General features: G+C 49.7%; 1 protein-coding gene across 5 annotated transcripts in view; it reads right to left on the bottom strand.

Annotated features, from left to right (window-relative positions):
• Window positions 1–27,720, bottom strand: part of TMEM131 (transmembrane protein 131) — a 252,048-nt gene that overhangs the window by 4,863 nt on the left and 219,465 nt on the right. For 4 of the 5 annotated variants that reach the window (XM_075336598.1, XM_075336599.1, XM_075336601.1 and 1 more), the window contains 4 exons: window positions 25,563–25,681; window positions 25,214–25,316; window positions 20,746–20,849; window positions 19,743–19,903 (listed from right to left, as the gene is read on the bottom strand). In XM_075336598.1, coding sequence (XP_075192713.1) covers window positions 19,743–19,903; window positions 20,746–20,849; window positions 25,214–25,316; window positions 25,563–25,681 — 487 coding nt within the window. The remainder of the gene's footprint in view (window positions 1–19,742; window positions 19,904–20,745; window positions 20,850–25,213; window positions 25,317–25,562; window positions 25,682–27,720) is intronic. The other variant, XM_075336600.1, reaches the window with a different exon arrangement.

Here is a 27,720-nt window from a genome sequence, read left to right as displayed (position 1 = left end):
CAATTGGAAAAAGAGACCGCTACATATTAAAGAGCTATAATTTCTAACCCCTTATTCCAATTAGGATGTGAATACTCTCTAATTAAAGCTGAGAGTCTGCACTTTAAGCCCATATTGATTATAGAACTGTATCTTGAATAGGTTTTGGAAAACAGCTAAATTAACAAAACGTTTGTCATTGTCCAAATATTTGTGAACCTAACTGTAGGGATGACGACAATATCTTTGCATTTACATGCTTTGAACTAAAGTCTCTGTATTCTACTGACAGGTGTCAAATGACAAGAAGGCAAGGAGTCCTCGCATGTTGTTAAACTTGTTTGAGCTCCTTTATTAACAGTCTGTTATATTTACCAGCCTCTGTGGCTTTTTCACCATTGGTGAATGAATCCACACAACAGCCCCCACTTCTCCTCAGTCACTCAGTTCACTGGAAACCCCCCTCTGTAGCATGTATCACGTGTTCACTGTACATATAGTCGCCACAGGTGCGGAACACACACATATGGACGTACTACTTTTCCTACAGATGTTGTAGAGTAATGCTTCTAAATGGCAACATCCACACTGTCAAGTCAATCATAGGGCACCAGCAATGAGGAACGGGATAAAATTCCTTCAAGCTGATATCTAGATCTAATTAAAGGAAACATTTATCTGAAAGAGGTGAGGAGCTGCACAAGGTCTCACCAATCACTGAAAGCAACGTTTTACGTACTTCTGGCACTCAGACGTGTTTTTGGATTTTTTGCAGAAAAAGAAGGGAATTTTGTTACTTACCGTAAATTCCTTTTCTTCTAGCTCCTATTGGGAGACCCAGACGATTGGGTGTATAGCACTGCCTCCGGAGGCCACACAAAGCAATTACACTAAAAAGTGTAAGGCCCCTCCCCTTCTGGCTATACACCCCCAGTGGGATCACTGGCTCACCAGTTTTAGTGCAAAAGCAAGAAGGAGGAAAGCCAATAACTGGTTTAAACAAATTCACTCCGAAGTAACCTCGGAGAACTGAAAACCGTTCAACATGAACAACATGTGTACCCGAAAAACAACCAAAAATCCCGAAGGACAACAGGGCGGGTGCTGGGTCTCCCAATAGGAGCTAGAAGAAAAGGAATTTACGGTAAGTAACAAAATTCCCTTCTTCTTCGGCGCTCCATTGGGAGACCCAGACGATTGGGACGTCCAAAAGCTGTCCCTGGGTGGGTAAAGAATACCTCATGTTAGAGCTGCAAGACAGCCCTCCCCTATATGGAGGCAACTGCCGCCTGCAGGACTCTTCTACCTAGGCTGGCGTCCGCCGAAGCATAGGTATGCACCTGATAATGTTTGGTGAAAGTGTGCAGACTCGACCAGGTAGCTGCCTGGCACACCTGTTGAGCCGTAGCCTGGTGTCGCAATGCCCAGGACGCACCCACGGCTCTGGTAGAATGGGCCTTCAGCCCTGATGGAACCGGAAGCCCAGCAGAACGGTAGGCTTCAAGAATTGGTTCTTTGATCCATCGAGCCAGGGTGGCCTTAGAAGCCTGCGACCCTTTGCGCTTACCAGCGACAAGGACAAAGAGTGCATCCGAACGGCGCAAGGGCGCCGTGCGGGAAATGTAGATTCTGAGTGCTCTCACCAGATCCAGCAAATGTAAATCCTTCTCATACCGATGAACTGCATGAGGACAAAACGAAGGCAAAGAGATATCCTGATTAAGATGAAAAGAGGATACCACCTTCGGGAGAAACTCCTGAATGGGGCGCAGCACTACCTTGTCCTGGTGGAAGACCAGGAAGGGAGCCTTGGATGATAGCGCTGCCAGCTCAGACACTCTCTGAAGAGATGTGATCGCTACCAGAAAAGCCACTTTCTGTGATAGTCTAGAAAGTGAAACCTCCCTCAGAGGCTCGAAGGGCGGCTTCTGGAGGGCAACTAGTACCCTGTTCAGATCCCATGGATCTAACGGCCGCTTGTACGGGGGTACGATATGGCAAACCCCCTGTAGGAACGTGCGCACCTTAGGAAGGCGTGCCAAACGCCTCTGAAAAAAGACGGATAGCGCCGAGACCTGACCTTTAAGGGAGCCGAGCGACAAACCTTTTTCTAACCCAGATTGCAGGAAAGAAAGAAAGGTAGGCAATGCAAATGGCCAGGGAGACACTCCCTGAGCAGAGCACCAGGATAAGAATATCCTCCACGTTCTGTGGTAGATCTTAGCGGACGTGGGCTTCCTAGCCTGTCTCATGGTGGCAACGACCCCTTGGGACAATCCTGAAGACGCTAGGATCCAGGACTCAATGGCCACACAGTCAGGTTCAGGGCCGCAGAATTCCGATGGAAAAACGGCCCTTGGGACAGTAAGTCTGGTCGGTCTGGTAGTGCCCACGGTTGGCCGACCGTGAGCTGCCACAGATCCGGATACCACGCCCTCCTCGGCCAGTCTGGGGCAACGAGTATGACGCGGCTGCAATCGGATCTGATCTTGCGTAGCACTCTGGGCAAGAGTGCCAGAGGTGGAAACACATAAGGGAGCCGGAACTGCGACCAATCTTGCACTAGGGCGTCTGCCGCCAGCGCTCTTTGATCGCGAGACCGTGCCATGAAGGTTGGGACCTTGTTGTTGTGCCGGGACGCCATGAGGTCGACGTCCGGCCTTCCCCATCGGCGACAGATTTCCTGAAACACGTCTGGGTGAAGGGACCATTCCCCTGCGTCCATGCCCTGGCGACTGAGGAAGTCTGCTTCCCAGTTTTCTACGCCGGGGATGTGAACTGCGGATATGGTGGAGGCCGTGGCTTCCACCCACATCAGAATCCGCCGGACTTCCTGGAAGGCTTGCCGACTGCGTGTCCCCCCTTGGTGGTTGATGTATGCCACCGCTGTGGAGTTGTCCGACTGAATTCGGATCTGCCTTCCTTCCAGCCACTGCTGGAAGGCTAGTAGGGCAAGATACACTGCTCTGATTTCCAGAACATTGATCTGAAGGGTGGACTCCTGCTGAGTCCACGTACCCTGAGCCCTGTGGTGGAGAAAAACTGCTCCCCACCCTGACAGACTCGCGTCTGTCGTGACCACCGCCCAAGACGGTGGTAGGAAGGATCTTCCCTGTGATAATGAGGTGGGAAGAAGCCACCACTGCAGAGAGTCCTTGGCCGTCTGGGAAAGGGAGACTTTCCTGTCCAGGGATGTTGACTTCCTGTCCCATTGGCGGAGAATGTCCCATTGAAGTGGGCGCAGATGAAACTGCGCAAACGGAACCGCTTCCATTGCCGCCACCATCTTCCCGAGGAAGTGCATGAGGCGTCTTAAGGAGTGCGACTGACTTTGAAGGAGAGCCTGCACCCCAGTCTGTAGTGACCTCTGCTTGTCCAGCGGAAGCTTCACTATCGCTGAGAGAGTATGAAACTCCATGCCAAGATACGTTAGTGATTGGGTCGGTGACAGATTTGACTTTGAGAAGTTGATGATCCACCCGAACGTCTGGAGAGTCTCCAGTGCAACAGTCAAGCTGAGTTGGCATGCCTCTTGAGAGGGTGCCTTGACCAGTAGATCGTCCAAGTAAGGGATCACAGAGTGTCCCTGAGAGTGCAAGACTGCTACCACTGCCGCCATGATCTTGGTGAACACCCGTGGGGCTGTCGCTAGACCAAATGGCAGAGCTACGAACTGAAGATGGTCGTCTCCTATCACGAAGCGTAGAAAGCGTTGGTGCTCTGTAGCAATCGGCACGTGGAGATAAGCATCCTTGATGTCTATTGATGCTAGGTTTTGCGGATGACATGCTGTTGTCTCCTCAAAGCAATATAGGGTGTACAGCCAAGAAGCGACCTTACAGTGCAGTATATAAATATATCTAGACACAGCAGTGTCTATGGTACAGCGAAAAATATAACACTGTGGCACTAGTGGGGCCGCACGTATGTGCTGCTTACCGCCCGCTTAGCGCGGGTGTGTGGTCGCCAGAAACCCCTAGCCTGGGTCCCCCAGAGCCTGCGTCCGTTCTCCAGCCAGACTGCATGTGTATAATGGCTGCCGGCGTCCTGGGGAGCTGCAAGCCTGGGGGCGGGCCTAGGGCGTGCACAGAGAAAAAGCGCGAAGCCTGTGTCCTACTGTGCTCAGTGAGAGGGCTGGAGCATGTAAATCGTGCTCCAGCCCTCGGCGCTGCCGACTGAACAACGTCTCTCCCCTACCCTGATTGACAGGGTGGGGGGCGTTAACGAAGCGGAGCTAGGCCGCAGAAAGCCGGGGACTAAAGTTAGAAGCGCCGCCGCCGTAAAAGCGCGGGCGGCGCGTCCCCGGCGCACTACAAGTCGCAGCTGCGCCGCCGCTCCAGGGGCGGTCGGCGCGGCGATCCACACACATAAAGTCCCCCAGTAATCTGCGGGGACTATAAGCCCAGCGCACAGCGCTACAGTCCCCGGCGCACTAGCACACCCAGCAAGCCTGGGGTGTGCGTGGCCTGCCATACGGGGACACAGAGTACCTGAAAGTTGCAGGGCCTTGTCCCTGAACGGCACTCCCGCTCCGCATCCAGCAGGTTCTATGGGTCTGTGGATGGAGCCCGGCCTCAGGGCTTGGTGGCCGGTAAGATCCCACTTCCTCAGAGCCCTTCAGGGGGATGGGGAAGGAAAACAGCATGTGGGCTCCAGCCTCCGTACCCGCAATGGGTACCTCAACCTTACAAACCACAAGTGGGGTGAGAAGGGAGCATGCTGGGGGCCCCATATGGGCCCTCTTTTCTTCCATCCGATATAGTAAGCAGCTACTGCTGACTAAACAGTGGAGCTATGCGTGGATGTCTGACCTCCTTCGCACAAAGCAGAAAACTGGTGAGCCAGTGATCCCACTGGGGGTGTATAGCCAGAAGGGGAGGGGCCTTACACTTTTTAGTGTAATTGCTTTGTGTGGCCTCCGGAGGCAGTGCTAAACACCCAATCGTCTGGGTCTCCCAATGGAGCGCCGAAGAAAAGTGGTCTAATATTCTTTACTAATTTGATTTATTTTGTTCTTGATTTAGGACTTGTGTATAAAAACTTTAAAAACCTGACGTAATTTTGGACAAATTTATGCAGAAATATGAAAAATTCTGAAGGGGTCACAACTTTCAAGCGCCACTCTATCAAACCGATTAGTACACTGTTAGAAGGAAGGGATTTTGACAGCAGCTGCCTACATCTCTCCCGGCTGTACGCAGGATTTCTAAAGTGTACATAAGCCACCATCTGTGGAATGACAGCAACCTTGTGACTGAAACTGAAGTAGAGTCGCAGCATTTGAGCGGTACATAGCAAGTCCTGAAGCTGGCAGGACCAGAGTAATGTGATCTCTGGAGATGCGGGCTACATGTTATCCTGTCTGTATAAATGGTCCAATGCAATTCTTATCACCTGCCGTCCCGATGTGTCCACACAGCTTGTAAATTTCCCCTATTGCGGTCATACACTACACAAGTAATATATAGAAAGATTCCTCTCTTTTGCTTTACTCAAGCATCATGTCATAGGCGGACATATCACTGATGCAGCCGCACAGGAGGCCCAGGAGGTAAGGAGGCCCATTCCAGCTCCAAAACAGGTGGAATTGTGCATAATGATGAGCTATTGGACTGCAAAGGGCCCTTATATTGATCATTCTGTGTTCATCACTGCATCATTCATCTATATCTGTGCCGTCTTCTATACTGCAGAAATCCCTAGATAAGCCGGCCACATGGGCAAGAATGCAGGACATGCTGCATATACACTAGAGAGAACCCTTCATTGATTAGAGCCTTGTTTTTGCGCTTTTTTCCCCCAGTTTTTGTTCCAAGAGCCATAACTTTTTTTTTTTTTTTTTTTTTTTACATTTTTATCATTGACATAACGGCTTGTTCTTTGCAATATGAGTTGTAGTTTTCAATGACACCATTCATATTACCATACAATGTACTGGGAACTGGGGAGAAAAATTCCACATGCGGCGATAGTGATAAAAATTCAATTCCACCGTTGATTTTTAGGTTTTATATTTGCAAAGAAGGTAATTTTGTTTACTTACCGTAAATTCCTTTTCTTCTAGCTCCAATTGGGAGACCCAGACAATTGGGTGTATAGCTATGCCTCCGGAGGCCACACAAAGTATTACACTAAAAGTGTAACGCCCCTCCCCTTCAGCCTATACACCCCCCGTGCTGCCACGGGCTCATCAGTTTTGGTGCAAAAGCCCGAAGGAGGAAAAAATTATAAACTGGTTTAAAGTAAATTCAATCCGAAGGAATATCGGAGAACTGAAACCATTTAACATGAACAACATGTGTATACAAAAACAGGGGCGGGTGCTGGGTCTCCCAATTGGAGCTAGAAGAAAAGGAATTTACGGTAAGTAAACAAAATTCCCTTCTTCTTTGTCGCTCCTTATTGGGAGACCCAGACAACTGGGACGTCCAAAAGCAGTCCCTGGGTGGGTAAATAATACCTCATAATAGAGCCGTAACGGCTCCGTCCTACAGGTGGGCAACTGCCGCCTGAAGGACTCGCCTACCTAGGCTGGCATCTGCCGAAGCATAGGTATGCACCTGATAGTGTTTCGTGAAAGTGTGCAGGCTCCACCAGGTAGCTGCCTGACACACCTGCTGAGCCGTAGCCTGGTGTCGCAAGGCCCAGGACGCTCCCACGGCCCTGGTAGAATGGGCCTTCAGTCCTGAGGGAACCGGAAGCCCCGAGGAACGGTAAGCTTCGAGAATTGGTTCCTTGATCCACCGAGCCAGGGTTGACTTGGAAGCTTGTGTCCCTTTACGCTGGCCAGCGACAAGGACAAAGAGTGCATCCGAGCGGCGCAGGGGCGCCGTACGAGAAATGTAGAGTCTGAGTGCTCTCACCAGATCTAACAAGTGCAAATCCTTTTCACATTGGTGAACTGGATGAGGACAAAACGAGGGTAAGGAGATGTCCTGATTGAGATGAAAAGTGGGCAAGGCAAATGGCCAGGGAGAAAACCCCTGAGCAGAGCACCACGACAGGAATATTTTCCACGTCCTGTGGTAGATCTTGGCGGACGTTGGTTTCCTAGCCTGTCTCATGGTGGCAATGACCTCTTGAGATAATCCTGAAGACGCTAGGATCCAGGACTCAATGGCCACACAGTCAGGTTGAGGGCCGCAGAATTCAGATGGAAAAACGGCCCTTGAGACAGCAAGTCTGGTCGGTCTGGTAGTGCCCACGGTTCGCCGACCGTGAGATGCCACAGATCCGGGTACCACGACCTCCTCGGCCAGTCTGGAGCGACGATGACGCGGCGGCAGTCGGCTCTGATCTTGCGTAACACTCTGGGCAACAGTGCCAGAGGAGGAAACACATAAGGAAGCCGAAACTGCGACCAATCCTGAACTAAGGCGTCTGCCGCCAGAGCTCTGTGATCTTGAGATCGAGCCATGAATGTTGGGACCTTGTTGTTGTGCCGTGACGCCATTAGGTCGACGTCCGGCATCCCCCAGCGGCAACAGATCTCCTGAAACACGTCCGGGTGAAGGGACCAATCCCCTGCGTCCATGCCCTGGCGACTGAGAAAGTCTGCTTCCCAATTTTCTACGCCCGGGATGTGAACTGCGGATATGGTGGATGCTGTGGCTTCCACCCACAGCAGAATCCGCCGGACTTCCTGGAAGGCTTGCCGACTGCGTGTCCCACCTTGGTGGTTGATGTAAGCCACCGCTGTGGAGTTGTCCGACTGAATTCGGATCTGCTTGCCTTCCAGCCACTGCTGGAACGCTTTTAGGGCAAGATACACTGCCCTGATCTCCAGAACATTGATCTGAAGTGAGGACTCTTGCTGAGTCCACGTACCCCGAGTCCTGTGGTGGAGAAAAACTGCTCCCCACCCTGACAGACTCGCGTCCGTCGTGACCACCGCCCAGGATGGGGGTAGGAAGGATTTCCCCTTCGATAATGAGGTGGGAAGAAGCCACCACCGAAGGGAAGCTTTGGTTGCCTGAGAGAGGGAGACGTTCCTGTCTAGGGACGTCGGCATCCTGTCCCACTTGCGTAGGATGTCCCATTGAAGTGGACGCAGGTGAAACTGCGCGAAAGGGACTGCTTCCATTGCTGCCACCATCTTCCCCAGGAAGTGCATGAGGCGCCTCAAGGGGTGTGACCGACCTTGAAGGAGAGATTGCACCCCTGTCTGTAGTGAACGCTGTTTGTCCAGCGGAAGCTTCACTATCGCTGGAAGAGTATGAAACTCCATGCCAAGATATGTCAGCGATTGGACCGGTGTCAGATTTGACTTTGGAAAATTGATGATCCACCCGAAACTCTGGAGAATCTCCAGAGTAACGTTGATGCTGTGTTGGCATGCCTCTTGAGAGGGTGCCTTGACCAGCAGATCGTCTAAGTAAGGTATCACTGAGTGACCCTGAGAGTGGAGGACCGCAACTACTGTAGCCATGACCTTGGTGAAAACCCTTGGGGCTGTCGCCAGGCCAAACGGCAGTGCCGCGAACTGAAGGTGTTCGTCTCCTATGGCGAAGCGCAAGAAGCGCTGATGCTCTGGAGCAATTGGTACGTGGAGATAAGCATCCTTGATATCGATCGATGCTAGGAAATCTCCTTGGGACATTGAGGCGATGACGGAGCGGAGGGATTCCATCCGGAACCGCCTGGTCCTTACGTGTTTGTTGAGCAGTTTTAGGTCCAAAACAGGACGGAAGGACCCGTCCTTCTTTGGAACCACAAACAGTTTGGAGTAGAAACCGTGACCCTGTTGCTGAAGAGGAACCGGGACCACCACTCCTTCTGCCTTCAGAATGCCCACCGCCTGCAGAAGAGCCTCGGCTCGCTCGGGAGGCGGAGATGTTCTGAAGAATCGAGTCGGAGGACGAGAGCTGAACTCTATCCTGTAACCGTGAGACAAAATGTCTCTCACCCAACGGTCTTTTACTTGTGGCAGCCAGGTGTCGCAAAAGCGGGAGAGCCTGCCACCGACCGAGGATGCGGTGTGAGGAGGCCGTAAGTCATGAGGAAGCCGCCTTAGTAGCGGCACCTCCGGCGGTCTTTTTAGGGCGTGATTTAGACCGCCATGCGTCGGAGTTCCTCTGATCCTTCTGCGGCCTTTTGGACGAGGAGAATTGGGACCTGCCCGCACCCCGAAAGGACGGAAACCTCGACTGTCCCCTCCTCTGTTGGGGTGTTTTTGGTTTGGCCTGGGGTAAGGATGTTTCCTTTCCCTTGGATTGTTTGATGATTTCATCCAATCTCTCACCAAACAAACGGTCGCCAGAAAATGGCAATCCAGTTAAGCACTTTTTGGAAGCCGAATCTGCCTTCCATTCCCGCAGCCACAAGGCCCTGCGTATTGCCACCGAATTGTCGGCTGCAACCGCCGTACGGCTCGCAGAGTCCAGGACAGCATTAATAGCGTAGGACGCAAATGCCGACGTTTGAGAGGTTATGGACGCCACCTGCGGCGCAGACGTACGTGTGAGTGCGTCAATTTGCGCCTGACCAGCTGAGATAGCTTGGAGTGCCCATACGGCTGCGAATGCTGGAGCAAAAGACGCGCCGATAGCTTCATAGATGGATTTCAACCAGAGCTCCATCTGTCTGTCAGTGGCATCCTTGAGTGAAGCTCCATCTTCCACTGCAACTATGGATCTAGCCGCCAGTCTGGAGATTGGAGGATCCACCTTGGGACACTGAGTCCAGCCCTTGACCACGTCAGGGGGGAAAGGGTAACGTGTATCCTTAAGGCGCTTAGAAAAACGCTTATCTGGACAAGCTCGGTGTTTCTGGACTGCCTCTCTGAAGTCAGAGTGGTCCAGAAACATACTCTTTGTACGCTTGGGAAACCTGAAACGGAATTTCTCCTGCTGAGAGGCTGACTCCTCCACTGGAGGAGCTGAGGGAGAAATATCCAACATTTCATTGATGGACGCAATAAGATCATTCACTATGGCGTCCCCATCAGGAGTATCAAGGTTGAGAGCGGCTTCAGGATCAGAATCCTGATCAGCTACCTCCGCTTCATCATACAGAGAGTCCTCTCGCTGAGACCCTGAACATTGTGATGATGTCGAGGGGATATCATAGCGAGCTCGCTTAATCGGTCTGGGGCTGCGGTCCGTGTCAGAGACCTCACCCTGGGATCCATGAGACACCCCGGGAGGACATTGCTGTTCCAACTGAGGGGGACCAGGGGGCAATGATTCCACAGTGCCCCTGGCTTGAGATGCCGGCCTGGACTGCAAGGCTTCTAATATCTTAGCCATAGTCTCAGAAAGTCTTTCAGTAAAAGAAGGGAATTTTGTTACTTACCGTAAATTCCTTTTCTTCTAGCTCTTATTGGGAGACCCAGACGATTGGGGTATAGCTACTGCCCTCCGGAGGCCACACAAAGCACTACACTAAAAAGTGCAAGGCCCCTCCCCTTCTGGCTATACCCCCCCGTGGTATCACGGGTACTCCAGTTTTAGTGCCAAAGCAAGAAGGAGGAAGCCAATAACTGGTTTAAACAAATTAACTCCGAGAAACATCGGAGAACCGAAAAAACCGTTCAACATGAACAACATGTGTACCCGCAAACAACAAAAAAATCCCGAAGGACAACAGGGCGGGTGCTGGGTCTCCCAATAAGAGCTAGAAGAAAAGGAATTTACGGTAAGTAACAAAATTCCCTTCTTCTTCAGCGCTCTATTGGGAGACCCAGACGATTGGGACGTCCAAAAGCTGTCCCTGGGTGGGTAAAGAAATACCTCATGTTAGAGCTGCAAAAAAACAGCCCTCCCCTACGGGGATGTCACTGCCGCCTGCAGGACTCTTCTACCTAAGCTGGCATCCGCCGAAGCATAGGTATGCACCTGATAATGCTTGGTGAAAGTGTGCAGACTGGACCAGGTTGCTGCCTGGCACACCTGTTGAGCCGAAGCCTGGTGTCGTAATGCCCAGGACGCACCCACGGCTCTGGTTGAGTGGGCTTTTAGCCCTGAAGGAACCGGAAGCCCCGCAGAGCGGTAGGCCTCTAGAATTGGTTCTTTGATCCATCGAGCCAGGGTGGCTTTAGAAACCTGCAATCCCTTGCGCGGACCAGCGACAAGGACAAAAAGAGCATCGGAACGGCGCATGGGCGCCGTTCGGGAAATGTAGATTCTGAGTGCTCTCACCAGATCTAGCAAACGTAAGTCCTTTTCATACCGGTGAACCGGATGAGGGTAAAAGGAAGGCAAGGATATATCCTGATTAAGATGAAACGAGGATACGACCTTAGGGAGAAACTCCGGAATGGGGCGCAGCACTACCTTGTCCTGGTGGAACACCAGGAAAGGAGCCTTGGATGACAAAGCTGCCAGCTCAGACACTCGCCGAAGCGATGTGATCGCGACAAGAAACGCCACTTTCTGTGACAGGCGAGAAAAGGAAACGTCCTTTAGAGGCTCGAAGGGCGGCTTTTGCAGAGCAACAAGTACTCTGTTCAGATCCCATGGATCTAACGGCCGCTTGTACGGGGGCACAATATGACAGACCCCCTGTAGGAACGTGCGCACCTTAGGAAGACGTGCTAGACGCTTCTGAAAAAACACCGACAGTGCCGAGACTTGCCCTTTAAGGGAGCTGAGCGACAAGCCCTTTTCCAACCCCGATTGCAGGAAGGAAAGAAAGGTGGGCAATGCAAATGGCCAAGGGGATACTCTCTGTGCAGAGCACCAAGATAAGAAAATCTTCCACGTTCTGTGGTAGATCTTAGCAGACGTTGACTTCCTAGCTTGTCTCATTGTGGCTACGACTCCTTGAGATAATCCTGCAGACGCTAGGATCCAGGACTCAATGGCCACACAGTCAGGTTCAGGGCCGCAGAATTCTGATGGAAAAACGGCCCTTGGGACAGTAAGTCTGGTCGGTCTGGCAGTGACCACGGTCGACCGACCGTGAGATGCCACAGATCCGGATACCACGATCTCCTCGGCCAGTCTGGGGCGACGAGTATGACGCGGCTGCAATCGGATCTGATCTTGCGTAACACTCTGGGCAAGAGTGCCAGAGGTGGAAAGACGTATGGGAGCCGGAACTGCGACCAATCTTGAACTAATGCGTCTGCCGCCAGAGCTCTTTGATCGCGCGACCTCGCCATGAATGCCGGGACCTTGTTGTTGTGCCGGGACGCCATTAGGTCGACGTCCGGCACTCCCCATCGGCGACAGATTTCCTGAAACACGTCCGGGTGAAGGGACCATTCCCCTGCGTCCATGCCCTGGCGACTGAGGAAGTCTGCTTCCCAGTTTTCTACGCCGGGGATGTGAACTGCGGATATGGTGGAGGCCGTGGCTTCCACCCACATCAGAATCCGCCGGACTTCCTGGAAGGCTTGCCGACTGCGTGTCCCCCCTTGGTGGTTGATGTATGCCACCGCTGTGGAGTTGTCCGACTGAATTCGGATCTGCCTTCCTTCCAGCCACTGCTGGAAGGCTAGTAGGGCAAGATACACTGCTCTGATTTCCAGAACATTGATCTGAAGGGTGGACTCCTGCGGAGTCCACGTCCCCTGAGCCCTGTGGTGGAGAAACACTGCTCCCCACCCTGACAGACTCGCATCTGTCGTGACCACTGCCCAGGATGGGGGCAGGAAGGATCTTCCCTGAGACAATGAGGTGGGAAGGAGCCACCATTGTAGAGAGTCCTTGGCCGTCTGGGAAAGAGAGACTTTCCTGTCCAGGGACGTTGACTTCCCGTCCCATTGGCGGAGAATGTCCCATTGAAGTGGACGCAGATGAAACTGCGCAAAGGGAACTGCTTCCATGGCTGCCACCATCTTCCCGAGGAAGTGCATGAGGCGCCGTAAGGGGTGCGACTGGCCCTGAAGGAGGGATTGCACCCCTGTCTGTAGTGACCGCTGCTTGTTCAGCGGAAGCTTCACTCTCGCTGTTCGAGTATGGAACTCCATGCCAAGATACGTTAGTGACTGTGTCGGAGACAGATTCGACTTTGGAAAGTTGATGATCCATCCGAACGTCTGTAGAGTCTCCAGTGTAGCATGTAGACTGAGTTGGCATGCCTCTTGAGAGGGTGCCTTGACAAGTAGATCGTCTAGGTAAGGGATCACCGAGTGTCCCTGAGAGTGCAAGACCGCTACCACTGCCGCCATGACCTTGGTGAAAACCCGTGGGGCTGTCGCCAGACCGAATGGCAGAGCTACGAACTGAAGATGTTCGTTTCCTATCACAAAACGTAGAAAACGTTGATGTTCTGTAGCAATTGGCACGTGGAGATAAGCATCTTTGATGTCTATTGAGGCAAGGAAGTCTCCTTGAGACATTGAGGCCACGACAGAGCGGAGGGTTTCCATCCGGAACCGCCTGGCGTGCACATGTTTGTTGAGCAGCTTTAGATCCAGAACAGGACGGAACGAGCCGTCCTTTTTTGGAACCACAAAGAGATTGGAGTAAAACCCTCTCCCTTGTTCCTGAGGCGGTACAGGAACCACTACTCCTTCCGCTCTTAGGGAGTCCACCGCCTGCAGCAGGGCATCTGCTCGGTCTGGATGTGGGGAGGTTCTGAAGAACCGAGCTGGAGGACGAGAACTGAACTCGATTCTGTACCCGCGAGACAAAATGTCTGTCACCCACCGGTCTTTGACCTGTGACATCCAAATAACGGAAAAGCGGGAGAGCCTGCCCCCGACCGGAGATGCGGAGGGGGGGAGCTGGAAGTCATGAGGTAGCCGCTTTGGAAGCGGTTCCTCCATTTGCTTTCTTGGGGCGCGCGTGAGCCCGCCAGGAATCTGAGCTTCTTTGCGTCCTCTGAGTCCCTTTGGACGAGGAGAATTGTGTCTTGCCCGAACCTCGAAAGGACTGAAACCTCTGCTGCCATTTTTTCTGCTGAGGTTTGCTTGATCTGGGCTGGGGCAAAGAAGAGTCTTTACCCTTGGACTGTTTAATGATGTCAGCCAATGGCTCGCCAAACAGTCTATCTCTAGATAAAGGCAGGCTGGTTAAACATTTTTTGGAACCAGCATCTGCTTTCCAGTCCTTTAACCACAAGGCTCTGCGCAAAACTACCGAATTGGCGGACGCCATGGAGGTGCGGCTGGTAGATTCTAGGACCGCATTGATAGCGTAAGACGCAAACGCGGACATCTGCGAGGTAAGGGACGCCACTTGCGGCACCGCTGGATGTAAGATAGCATCCACTTTTGCTAACCCTGCTGAAATAGCTTGGAGTGCCCATACGGCTGCGAATGCTGGAGCAAACGACGCGCCGATAGCTTCATAGACAGATTTTAACCAGAGGTCCATCTGTCTGTCATTGGCATCCTTAAGTGAAGCGCCATCCTCCACTGCAACTATGGATCTAGCTGCAAGTTTGGAAATCGGGGGGTCAACTTTTGGACACTGGATCCAGCGCTTGACCACATCAGGGGGGAAAGGAAAAACGTGTATCCTTAGAACGTTTAGAGAAACGCCTTTCTGGATGAGCGTCGTGTTTCTGGATTGACTCTCTGAAGTCAGAGTGATCCAAGAAAGCACTTAATTTACGCTTGGGATAGAGAAAACGAAACTTCTCCTGCTCTGCAGCTGCCTCCTCTGCAGAAGGGGCTGGGGGAGAAATATCCAACAGTCTATTGATGGCTGAGATAAGCTCGTTTACCATGGCGTCCCCATCCGGGGTATCCAGATTGAGAGGGGTTCCAGGATAAGACTCCTGATCACTCTCATCAGACGCATCACAGAGCGACTGATTGCGCTGAGACCCTGAGCAGTGTGATGACGTTGAGGGTCTTTCCCAGCGAGCCCGCTTAGGGTGGCTGGGGCTATCATCTGAGTCATAATACTCAGCCTGTGAAGCCGGGGACCCCCTTGCAGTCTGGATTAAATCCAACTGAGGGGGATTAGAGGACAGAGACCTCGCCGTGTCCATAGACTGAGCCCCAGGCATGGATTGCAAAGTTTCAAGGATTTTTGCCATAGCCACAGACATATTATCAGCAAAAACTGCAAAGTCTGTCCCTGACACCGGGGCAGGACTTACAGGCGTCTCAGCCTGGGTCACTATCTCTCCTGACTCCGGCTGGCGAAGCAGCACCGGATCTGAGCATTGCACACAATGGGGGTCCTTGGAGCCTGCTGGTAGAGCAGCCCCACATGCAGCACACGCAGTGTACACAGCCCTAGCCTTGGCAGCCTTGCGTTTTGTGGATGACATGTTGCTGCCTCCTCAGAGCGATCTGGGTATACAGCCAGGAAGCGACCTCACAGTGCAAGCAATAAGGAAATATATATATGTCCAGTGACACAGTACACCAATACACACTGAGGCACTAGAGGGGCCAGCTGAAAAGCCGCTTACCGCCCGCTTAAGAGCGGGTGTGTGATCTCCAAAGCCCCCTAGTCCAGGTCTCCCAGAGCCTTGCGTCCTTCCTCCAGCCAGACATGCATGTAATGGCTGCCGGCGTCCTGAGAGAGGAGGGGGGGCGGGCCCTGGGCGTTCCTGACTAAGAGCGGGAAGCCTGCTTCCCTCTGTGCCTAGTGAGAGGGCTGGAGCATGTAAATCAGGCTCCAGCCCTCGTCGCTGCCGTGAAACAGCGTCTCTCCCCTACCCTGATTGACAGGGTGGGGGCGGGAACGAATCGGAGCTGCCGGCGTCCTAGGCCGCAAAAGCCGGGGACTAGATTTATAAACGCCACCGCCGTAAAAGCGCGGTCGGCGTGTCCCCGGCGAACTAAAAGTCACAGCAGCGCCGCCGGTCCAGCGGGGGTCGGCGCTGCGTTCCCACAACACAGAAAAAAAGTCCCCCAGTTAAACTGTAGGAACACTAGCTCTAGCGTTACGGTCCCCGGCGCACTACAACACCCAGCCAGCCCGGAGTGTGTCTGTGCCTGCCGGGGACACAGAGTACCTGTATGATGCAGGGCCTTGTCCCTGATGGTACTCCTGCTCGGCATCCACCAGGTGCTATGGGTCTGTGGATGGAGCCCGGCGTCAGAGCTTTGAGGCCGGCAGGATCCCACTTCCACAGAGCCCTACAAGGGGATGTGGAAGGAAAACAGCATGTGGGGCTCCAGCCCCTGTACCAGCAATAGGTACCTCAACCTTACAACACCATCTACGGGTGAGAAGGGAGCATGCTGGGAACCCTATATGGGCCCTCTTTTCTTCCATCCGAAATAGTCAGCAGCTACTGCTGACTAAAATCTGTGGAGCTATGCATGGAATGTCTGACCTCCTTCGCACAAAGCTTGAAAACTGGAGTACCCGTGATACCACGGGGGGGTATAGCCAGAAGGGGAGGGGCCTTGCACTTTTTAGTGTAGTGCTTTGTGTGGCCTCCGGAGGGCAGTAGCTATACCCCAATCGTCTGGGTCTCCCAATAGAGCGCTGAAGAAACTGCAAACTCCGTCCCTGTCACCTGGACAGTGTTAACAGGTGGTTCTCCCTGGGCCACCCTTAGCAGAGGCTCCGGCTGAGAAAGTGCCACAGGGGCCGAGCATTGCACACAATGAGGGTCAGTGGAACCTGCCGGCAGTATAGCCGTACATGCTGCACAGGCAGCATAGTAAGTCTGTGCTTTGGCACCCTTGCTATTTGTGGACGACATGCTGTTGTCTCCTCTGAGCAATACAGGAGGGTATATAGACAAAAATCAACAGTGCACCATACAGTGTAAAGTATAGTCTATAATCATATAATCTATAAGTACACTTCTACACTAGTGGGGCCAGCACCACAGGTGCTGCTTACCGCCTGCGCAAAGCGGTTGTGTGGGCACCAGAAATCCTGCCTGGGTCTCCCTGAGCTTGTCTCTCCTCTCCAGCGTTAGCAGAGCTGAGAGGAATGGCTGCCGGCGTCCTGAGGAGAGGAGGGAGCCGTGGGCGTGACCCAGAAAAGTGCGGGAACTGGTGCCCCACTGTGCAGAGTGAGGGGGGTGGAGTATGCAAAGCATGCTCCAGCCCTCAGTGCTGCCGTCCTGTACAGCGTCCCGCCCTTCCCCTGATTGGCAGGGCTGGGGGCGGGAAGAAAAGGAGACTAGGCCGCAAAAGCCGGGGAATCGAGTTATAAGCGCAGCCGCCGTATAAGCGCGGTCGGCGCGGAAGTCCCCGGCGCACTAACAGTCCCAGCCGCGCCGCAGTGATAACCATGGCAGCGGCGGTCAGCGCGGCAGTCCCCCTACACGAACACACTCAGCGATGCTGAAGTGTGTAATGGCAAAAACGCAGTCAGCGCTGCTGTCCCCGGTGCACTAGCACACCCAGCAATGCTGGAGTGTTGCTGTGCGCGGTCCCCACGGGGACACAGAGTACCTCAAAGTAGCAGGGCCATGTCCCTGAACGATACTCGGCTCCTATCCAGCATGGTCCTCAGGAGCTGTGGATGGAGCACGGTCTCCTGTGCCTGGAGACCGAAAGGATCCCACTTCACCCAGAGCCCTAATTGAGGGATGGGGAAGGAAAGCAGCATGTGGGCTCCAGCCTCCGTACCCGCAATGGATACCTCAACCTTAACAACACCGCCGACAAGAGTGGGGTGAGAAGGGAGCATGCTGGGGGCCCTGTTATGGGCCCTCTTTTCTTCCATCCGACATAGTCAGCAGCTGCTGCTGACTAAGCTGTGGAGCTATGCGTGCATGTCTGACCTCCTTCGCACAAAGCATAAAAACTGATGAGCCCGTGGCAGCACGGGGGGTGTATAGGCTGAAGGGGAGGGGCGTTACACTTTTAGTGTAATACTTTGTGTGGCCTCCGGAGGCATAGCTATACACCCAATTGTCTGGGTCTCCCAATAAGGAGCGACAAAGAAATGGCAGTTTGATTACTTGAAATGTGAGCTATGAGCCTGCCTGGTATGACGCAGTCTCCGCTCCATAACTGGCTTCATACTTTCCTTAGCCATCTATGGCAAAAATGTACATCATATGCAGTTAATCTAGGGAGTTTTAAAGGGAACCTGTCACCGGATGTTTATAATACTTACCTAATGGTTGGTGCAGAGCAGACAGGTCGGATGGGCGTCTTCGTCCTCCGGGTCCGTGCCTCCTCTTTCGGCCATCTTTGTCCTCCTTCTTAAGCTAGTGTGGATATCGCGTTCTACATCATACACACAAGCCGACATTGAGGTCCCGCTTATGCGCACCACAATACTTTGATCTGCCCTACTCAGGGAAGATCAAAGTGCGCCTGCGCAGGACCTCAATGTCGGCTTGTGTGTATGACGTAGAACGCGATATCCACACTAGCTTAAGAAGGAGGACAAAGATGGCCGAAAGATGAGGCACGGACCCGGAGGACGGAGACGCCCATCTGACCTGTCTGCTCTGCACCGACCGTTAGGTAAGTATTATAAACATCCGGTGACAGGTTCCCTTTAAATTGGAGAAGGTATTTGGTATTGTGGTTAGGCCTAAGGCTATGTGCCCACGCTGCGGAAAATTAGCGGAATTTGCCGCGATTTTTTCAAAAATCCGCAGTACAGCGAGTCCCCAGCCATTTCTATGGCATTTGGGGACTGCTGTGCCCATGCTGCATTTTTTTCCGCAGCGGAAATAATGCGGTATTTCCCTGCGGAAAAATCTGCAGTATGTCAATTATTCCTGCGGATTTCTACGCAGAGTCCCATACTTACCTGACTTGATAGAAGACAACAGAGTCACTTTCTCCGTCCGGTGCACAGGAGTGCGGTGGAGCCAGGTACAGGAGGGAAGAGGTGGGCGGGGCCTGCAAGAGCTCCGGTCATGTGACAGCCAGAGCTAGTTCAGGCCCGCCCACCTTCTCCTGTGCACGGTGCAGACAGACACGGTCGGAGACGGAGAGAAGTGCTGCGTGATGGAGGTAAGTATGAACTCCCGATCACTCAAGCACTTGTTCTGCATTGAGGATGCAGTGCCGAAGCCATGGTACTGTATCCTCAATGCAGAATGACCGCAGCATATCCGCAGGATTTCTGGGAGCTCCTGCGGAATGGTGTACCGCAAGTGCAGTGCGAGAATGGCAATAGCCGGCTACGGAGGAGAGAGGGAGATAAATCCCTCCCTCTCCTTCTCCGTGCCGGCCCATCCCCCGCAGCTGAGTTCCGATCGCAAGACAGCAATACTCAATGTGAAGCAGCAGCTGCAAAAGCTATCAGTGTGCATAAATCGAATCATACTTGGATGACATCCAATTGTGTACAGATTTTCACGGACTGACATTGGAGAAAAGTGGAAATTTTTAATTTTTTTTATTCACCACCTCTGAGAAAAAAATGGTTGAACTGACTTTGAAAAGTTGGGCATGTTTAGCTTATAAATGAGGTCACCTCTGAGGCGTCTAGTCATATGCAAAGGACTGAAACATGATTTATTCCTTCCAAGGACCTTTAAGGCTATGCGATTTACACATCTAACTGACTGAAAATAACCCTTTCCTGGATTTTCAGCATTTAAAAACAGACTAGACACTTATCTATACTAACCAATGATATTGAAGGTTATAAATAATTCACATACAAATATATAATTGATGGAGAAAGACTATGTCCGTGCAATAATAAAGGAACTCAATGCATTCACTCTTCATAAACCTGTGATACAAGTGCCTGGTATGAAACAGGGTCAGCTCCTGAGCTGGCTTTATTCATTTCTTAGCACTTTATGATGAAAATGTAAACACAGATCACTATCGCACAACATGTTCTGAAATCCTATATGCAGAAAATCCTATAGGTGATTTCAGCATTTCCTTGACCAACATTTATGTGTAGCGCTGCAGTGTGGCAAGAAACTACCAAAGCCCCAATAATAAATTCTAGGCACTGTTCACTTACAGAGGTTACATGGGTCGGCGATCCAGTGCTAGTAGGCCATGTTGGTACAGAGTCTGTAGCAGGAGGATCCCAGATTGAGGAGGTGGATTCAAAATCTGTCCATTTCTTTTGAGAATCTTGGGCATATGTGTTTCGGGGAAAAGAAAGCTTACTAAACACTTCTGTAAAGAAGAGAAAAAATGTCAAATATTAGAAGAAACCAATAGGAAAACTAGTGAATACTGCAAGGAGACAATATACCGGCGTATTAATGGTCTGTATGACTCTACATTGAAACGTGGTTCACCATAATTTTGTAAAATTACACAGAGCACAGCATAACTGATGGATTATAGTCTATGGTAACCAGATTACGTATTTTACACATTCATTTACACATTCTAAAACATATATGCAAATATTTGGAATAAATGATCCGCCTGCTCTCATCCTAATATAGATATGGCTTAAAAAAATAAATAAAATAAAATCGAGATTTAATAATTATTGATCTACAGGTTTTCCACTTTTTCAAAAGTGGTCTGCAAAATAACAGAATGCATCTAACATAGGAAAATCAGATCGTATTCACCCTCCCCAGGTCCAACAACGGGTCTCCGCCATAGGTTCTTTCTCATCAATGCAGCCAATCAATTATGTAGATGACACGAGGCAGTAAGCTCAGAGGGTAAATACTATCCGATTTTGTTATGTTACACAAATTATATTTGGGCACCAATTTTTGTTTTGTTTTTTTTAATGGAAAACCCCTCTACTTTCTATTGTATTCTTTGTTGTTGTTATTGTATTCATGCTTCTCATGATAAGTCAATGGCATCCATCATGCATGCTGCAAAGGTGGCAGTCCATTCACTATAGTGCTAGAGTTAACAGGGCCTAATGAGTCTATGTAAATTTATATATGCCATGAATAAAAGCTTGTGAGACTAAAGGATTTATCTACAGATATATTAAAAAATGAAAATCACAACAACTATGACAGCACTGGTATTACTAAGCTCACCTCCTGTTAAATTGAAGGAATTACTTGGTCCAAAAGCAGAGAATGAATTGAGTGCACCATAATCAGGACTGTTCGGACTGCTGATGGGGCTCCACAAGCCAGAACTAAGTGGGAAATGTGAGACAAGTGTACAGTGAGTATGTGCACAATACTAAAAATAAGAAAACTGCATATTTTCAGCCATAAAAGCCTAAATACACACCCAAATGCTGACTCTCAAAGTAAAAGAAAATGCCATAAAAAATATGTCCTACAAATACTCATACCTGTTGTGGGAAGGTTATATGCCAAAACATCTCAGGACTCCCATATACAACTAACTTATTAGTTAAGAACATGGACACCTTCTGGGGCCATTTTTAATGTTTTGTTTTCTTACTTAAAGGAAATCTGTCAGCTGGTTTTTGCTATTTCCTCTGAGAGCAGCATGTTGAAGGCAGAGAGATTCTGAAACTAACCATGTTTAACTTACTGGGTACAGCGGTATTGACATTATAAAAGAATTGAGTGTAGCAGAGCTGGGAGCTGTCCCCGCCCACCCCAGGCTCTCAATAGATATAGTACATTGACTGTGAGGTGTCCATCACAGCAGGGGGCGTGCCATACAATATGGCAAGAGTGAGCTAGCCAGAGCAATGATAAGGGTCGCCTGCTAAAACAAACATAGCAAATAAACAAACACAGTCATGCCTGAACTTTCTGTCTTAACCCTTGCAGCATGCTGGCTTCAGATTATATAGCAAAAACCTGCTGACAGATTGCCTTTCAATGTATAAAATTTTGCTTACAAATTATTTAAATGGAGCTCAATTAAAAAAGTTTGCCCCTCTGTAGGCTGTTGATTTATCTATTGCTGATTGCATAAAAAGGTTACATTCAGATGGAAGAGTTCTAAGTAAATTCAGTGAAAGAAAGAATTGATCCTGCATTTCCAGGGTTTACCTTTCATGGTTGGGTGGCCAGAGGAAAGCTGCTCCAGATCCAAGAATCAAACATGTTCAGGGCACACTTCAAAGGAGGCAGATATCCAGCAAGTAATCCACAGAAAAAGAAAAAGTGGCTCCACTCCAAGGGCCATGTAAAAGATTTTTTTATTACAAAAAGGTGTGTATAAATAAGGCAGCGGCAGAGCTGGGTATTGAGCTCCCCCAGGACGACGGCCGTTTCGCACAAAACAATTGTATTCCTGGTGGAGCTCATACCCAGCTCTGTCGCTGACTTTTTTTATGCACACCTTTTTGTATTAAAAATATCTTTTGCACGCACCTTGGAGTGGAGCCACTTTTTCTTCTTCTGTGGATTACTTGAGCGTTATAAGTCAAACCTTACTTCAGGACTCCTCTGCGCTGATTTATGACCATGTGAAAGTTAAGGTGAACTTTGTGGCCATAAATCAACTGAGAGGTGCCAAGATGAAAGTTTTAAACTCTCTGCTCAGAACAAGCTGACTGACAGATTCTCAGTTAACTCATTATGTAGCTAACAATAAGTTATATAAATTAAACAGTGCAAACATTTTAATGAAGCCCAATTACAACAATGAATTTTTTTTGCCAAAAATGCAAGCAAGTAACTCCTTCAGCCCCCGGGCATTTTGCGTTTTTCCGGGGGGTTTTTTCACTCTCTTTCTTCCGAGAGCCGTAACTTTGTTATTTTTCCGTCAATCTTGCCATATGAGGGCTTGTTTCTTGCGGGACAAGTTGTAGTTTTAAATGGAACCATAAGTTTTACCATATATTGTACTGGAAAACGGCAAAAAAATTCCAAGTGCAGAAAAATTGCAAAAAAAAAGTGTGATTGCACAATAGTTTTGGGATATTTTATTCACCATGTTCACTATATGGTGAAGCTGATGTGTCGCAGTGATGCCTGAGGTCGGTGGGAGTTTGTAGACACCAAACATGAATAGGTTTACTTGTGTCTAAGGGGTTACAAAAAAATTCAGAAGTTTGTCCAAAAAAAGTGGTGCACGTTTTGCGCCATTTTCCAAAACCCATAGCGTTTTCATTTTTCGGGATCTATGGCTCAGTGACGGCTTTTTTGCGTCTCGAGCTAACGTTTCTAATGGTACAATTTTTGCGCAGATGCTACGTTTTGATCATCTGTTATTGCGTTTTGCGCAAAACTTGCGGCGACCAAAAAACGTAATTTGGGCGTTTGGAATTTTTTTGCCACTACGCCGTTTACTGATAAGATTAATTGATTTTATATTTTGATAGATTGGGCAGTTCTGAATGCGGCAATACCAAATGTGTATATTTTTTTTAACCCTTTAATTTTCAATGGGGTGAAAGGGGGGGTGACTTAAACTTTTAGGTTTTTTTTTAATTTAAAACTTTTTTTAAACTTTTAATTTATTTTACTAGTCCCCCTATGGGGCTATAGTGATCAGCAATCTGATCGCTCTGCCATATCTCCAGATCACAGCTACAGAGCTAAGATCTGCAGATATGCTGCTTTACTTTCAATGCAGACTGTATTCCGGCATTCAGAGTAAATGACTCATGTTAGCTACAGGGCGTCCTCACATGACCCTGTGCTACCATGGCATCCATCGGAAGTTACATGATCATGTCACGTGACTTCCGATGGGGGCGGGGTAAGTCAGAATAATGGCGGCGCGCATATACATCTCGCTGCCAGATTTTGGCAGCAAGATGTAAGGGGATAATAGTAAATAGTTAATAGCAGGCACACATATCAGCTGTTGAAAACAGCTGATATGTGCGCGGATCGCTGCCGCCTGCCCACGGCAGGGGGCGGGGATTAACCGCACACGATCCATGATGTACCCAGTATGTCATGGGTCATTAAAGGGTTAAGAATAATAAAGCATAATTGCCCCTGAAGGTGTCCATATTTTGTTTAAAGAGCATCTGTAACTCCAGACATATCTGTTGCACATGAAACACTCGGGCATCCCTGCACAGGGCAGCTCTTCTGCTATACCTCCTTGAAATACATGAATAAACTAACCAACTGGATTTTAGCACTCAACATGTGAATAGAGTGGGTTCCCATTGTCTGATTTTGATAGCCCTGATTCAACAACGTGAAATTGTAAAGGGACTTGGCCCCAACTGGTTACATGCATTAGTCAGGAAAATGTTACTTTGTAAGAATTGTATGTGATTACTAAAACAGCCATTTTGTTAAGGAGTAGTAATGAGCGAGTACTAGCATCCTCGGGTGCTTGCTACTCGAAACAACCAGGTCAGACACTTGGACGGGCGTGACTCAAGTACCCAAGTATAATGGAAGTTAGGGTAAGCACACACAGCGAGAAAAACGGAGCGAGTGGAATGTGATCGCAGAATTCAGGAGGCAGGGAGAGGAATCGTTCACCACCCCCTGACGATCAGGTCACTGTTATGCAATGACAGGGACCCGATTTCTGCCACTGTAACCCTGGGTTATTACCATGATGACCCCGGGTTACTGAGGTACAGATCGCCTCACAGACCAGGGCACCTACGTCACCGGAGTTCCCAGCAAGGCCTAAGTGCAGGGAACCCCGGTGATATCACAAAGTGAATTGAGTTCATGCCGGTGGATCCCCGGGGTTTCCTGCACCTAGGCCTCGCTGTCTTTACCGCGGGACCTTGCTGGAGGGAACTCCGGTAACATAGGTGCCTTGGAGGCAAGGGGAAATAAACAGAGTTTATGTTGGCGCATCTACAGAAAACCCTGATGATCCACCTGGCATGAACTAAATTCCCCTTGTGACCTCACCGGAGTTCCCTGCAGTAGGTCTCTCGGTAAAGATTGCGAGATGAGGCTCTAGGGAAACCCAGTGACGACATAAAAGCACATAAGCAATACAAAAAAGCAACGTGGGCATTACACACAACTTTTTTCCTGCTTTTTTCACTGACTCCATTGAAGTCAATTGGGAGAAAAAAAAAACAGGAAAAAAAACGCTAAAACAATTGACATGTTCCTTCTTATTTTAAAACAATTGACATGTTGCTTCTTTTTTCAGCAAGAATAAAAAGCAAGGAAAAAGAAAAAAGAAGCCACATAGGCACAGCAAGTCATGATTCTCAGACTTTGTTGGGATGATTTTTTTCCTTGTTTTTATTGATTAAAAAAAAGCAAGAAAAACGCTACGAAAAAACAGTAAAAAAAAAAACTCACTGTGGGCACAAGGCCTTAAAAAAGGGAAGGTAGCACATATTACATGTTTACATCACAAAATAAACATTTTTCTCTGCTCCAGGTGTTCAGAATTGGACCAACAGGAACATAGAAAACTGGTATTTGGAGCTGGCTCACTGACTCATAGGAGAGTCTCCTGGGCCTGTTCTGTGACATGTGCAGAGATTAATGTGCAGGGAAGTGGTGAGCGGCCCCATCATTATGTTCTACCATCAGCTTTATGAAAGAGGCATTTCATTTATATTGTAATTGTACCCTGTGACTAACCATATCCTACTGAGGGAATATAAATCTAAAACCTATTACTTACCTATCAGAATTATCACTATCAACGGAGATGGCATGCGACGTGCTGAGGCTGTTAGACAGGTCACTTTTTACAGCAGATGACTTTGATAATCCACTGCCACCTACTTTTAATAAGAAATAAAAAAAGGAAAGTAAGTAACATTCTGATACAATGTCGCACAGTAATGCTGATACATCATTTAAGGCCTCATTCACACATCAGTATTTTTCAACACCAGAAGTCTCCAAAACACAGAACAGGGGTCAGTCTTTCAATTACAGTTTTTCTCCTCTCTTTGGCATACAACCACTGATGCAAAATACTGATGTGTGAATGAGGCCTAAAGCGGTTAAAGAAATAATGTTAGTACCTGGGTTCTTGTCATATCCGGCAGCTACAGCAGCAAAGGTGGGGTTGCCATTTCTTCCCGGTAAAGATGACGCTTTAGTCAGCTTAGGTTTGGTGACCGTAGAATTCATTCTTACCTCACTAAAATAAAGGACGCTGCGTTACACACATAGGATATTTTGTATCTCGTTGACATGTGATGCCTTTCTGAAGCATGCGTCATGGGTATTGCCTCTGAAATCCCGTATATTTTCCTCTTATTAGTGCTCTGGCATTTAAAGCCCTTTTTAACATTTGGGAAAATTAATCAGTATTGTACTGAGTAAGCGATTCAAGAAGAAGGGAATTTTGTTTACTTACCGTAAATTCCTTTTCTTCTAGCTCCAATTGGGAGACCCAGACAATTGGGTGTATAGCTATGCCTCCGGAGGCCACACAAAGTATTACACTAAAAGTGTAAAGCCCCTCCCCTTCAGCCTATACACCCCCCGTGCTGCCACGGGCTCCTCAGTTTTGGTGCAAAAGCAAGAAGGAGGAAAAAATTATAAACTGGTTTAAAGTAAATTCAATCCGAAGGAATATCGGAGAACTGAAACCATTCAACGTGAACAACATGTGTACACAAAAACAGGGGCGGGTGCTGGGTCTCCCAATTGGAGCTAGAAGAAAAGGAATTTACGGTAAGTAAACAAAATTCCCTTCTTCTTTGGCGCTCCATTGGGAGACCCAGACAATTGGGACGTCCAAAAGCAGTCCCTGGGTGGGTAAATAATACCTCATAATAGAGCTGTAACGGCTCCGTCCTACAGGTGGGCAACCGCCGCCTGAAGGACTTGCCTACCTAGGCTGGCATCTGCCGAAGCATAGGTATGCACCTGATAGTGTTTCGTGAAAGTGTGCAGGCTCGACCAGGTAGCTGCCTGACACACCTGCTGAGCCGTAGCCTGGTGTCGCAAGGCCCAGGACGCTCCCACGGCCCTGGTAGAATGGGCCTTCAGCCCTGAGGGAACCGGAAGCCCCGAGGAACGATAAGCTTCGAGAATTGGTTCCTTGATCCACCGAGCCAGGGTTGATTTGGAAGCTTGTGTCCCTTTACGCTGGCCAGCGACAAGGACAAAGAGTGCATCCGAGCGGCGCAGGGGCGCCGTACGAGAAATGTAGAGTCTGAGTGCTCTCACCAGATCTAACAAGTGCAAATCCTTTTCACACTGGTGAACTGGATGAGGGCAAAAAGAAGGTAAGGAGATATCCTGATTGAGATGAAAGGGGGATACCACCTTAGGGAGGAATTCCGGAACCGGACGCAGAACCACCTTGTCCTGGTGAAACACCAGGAAAGGAGCTTTGCATGACAACGCTGCTAGCTCAGACACTCTCCGAAGTGAAGTGACTGCTACTAGAAAAACCACTTTCTGCGAAAGGCGTGCGAGCGAAATATCCTTCATTGGCTCGAACGGTGGTTTCTGAAGAACCATCAGCACCCTGTTCAGATCCCAGGGTTCTAACGGACGCTTGTAAGGAGGGACGATGTGACAAACCCCTTGCAGGAACGTGCGTACCTGTGGGAGTCTGGCCAGGCGCTTCTGAAAAAACACAGAGAGCGCAGAGACTTGTCCCTTAAGGGAGCCGAGCGACAAACCTTTTTCCAATCCGGATTGAAGAAAGGACAGAAAAGTGGGCAAGGCAAATGGCCAGGGAGAGAAACCCTGAGCAGAGCACCACGACAGGAATATTTTCCACGTCCTGTGGTAGATCTTGGCGGACGTTGGTTTCCTAGCCTGTCTCATGGTGGCAATGACCTCTTGAGATAATCCTGAAGACGCTAGGATCCAGGACTCAATGGCCACACAGTCAGGTTGAGGGCCGCAGAATTCAGATGGAAAAACGGCCCTTGAGACAGCAAGTCTGGTCGGTCTGGCAGTGCCCACGGTTGGCCGACCGTGAGATGCCACAGATCCGGGTACCACGACCTCCTCGGCCAGTCTGGAGCGACGAGGATGGCGCGGCGGCAGTCGGCCCTGATCTTGCGTAACACTCTGGGCAACAGTGCCAGAGGGGGAAACACATAAGGAAGCTGAAACTGCGACCAATCCTGAACTAAGGCGTCTGCTGCCAGAGCTCTGTGATCTTGAGATCGAGCCATGAATGTTGGGACCTTGTTGTTGTGCCGTGACGCCATT

Source organism: Anomaloglossus baeobatrachus, chromosome 2 (assembly GCF_048569485.1).
Source record: "Anomaloglossus baeobatrachus isolate aAnoBae1 chromosome 2, aAnoBae1.hap1, whole genome shotgun sequence".
Classification (NCBI taxonomy): Eukaryota; Metazoa; Chordata; class Amphibia; order Anura; family Aromobatidae; genus Anomaloglossus; species Anomaloglossus baeobatrachus.
The sequence above is the reverse complement of the archived record's forward strand: the minus strand, read 5'-3'. Positions and strand labels throughout refer to the sequence as shown.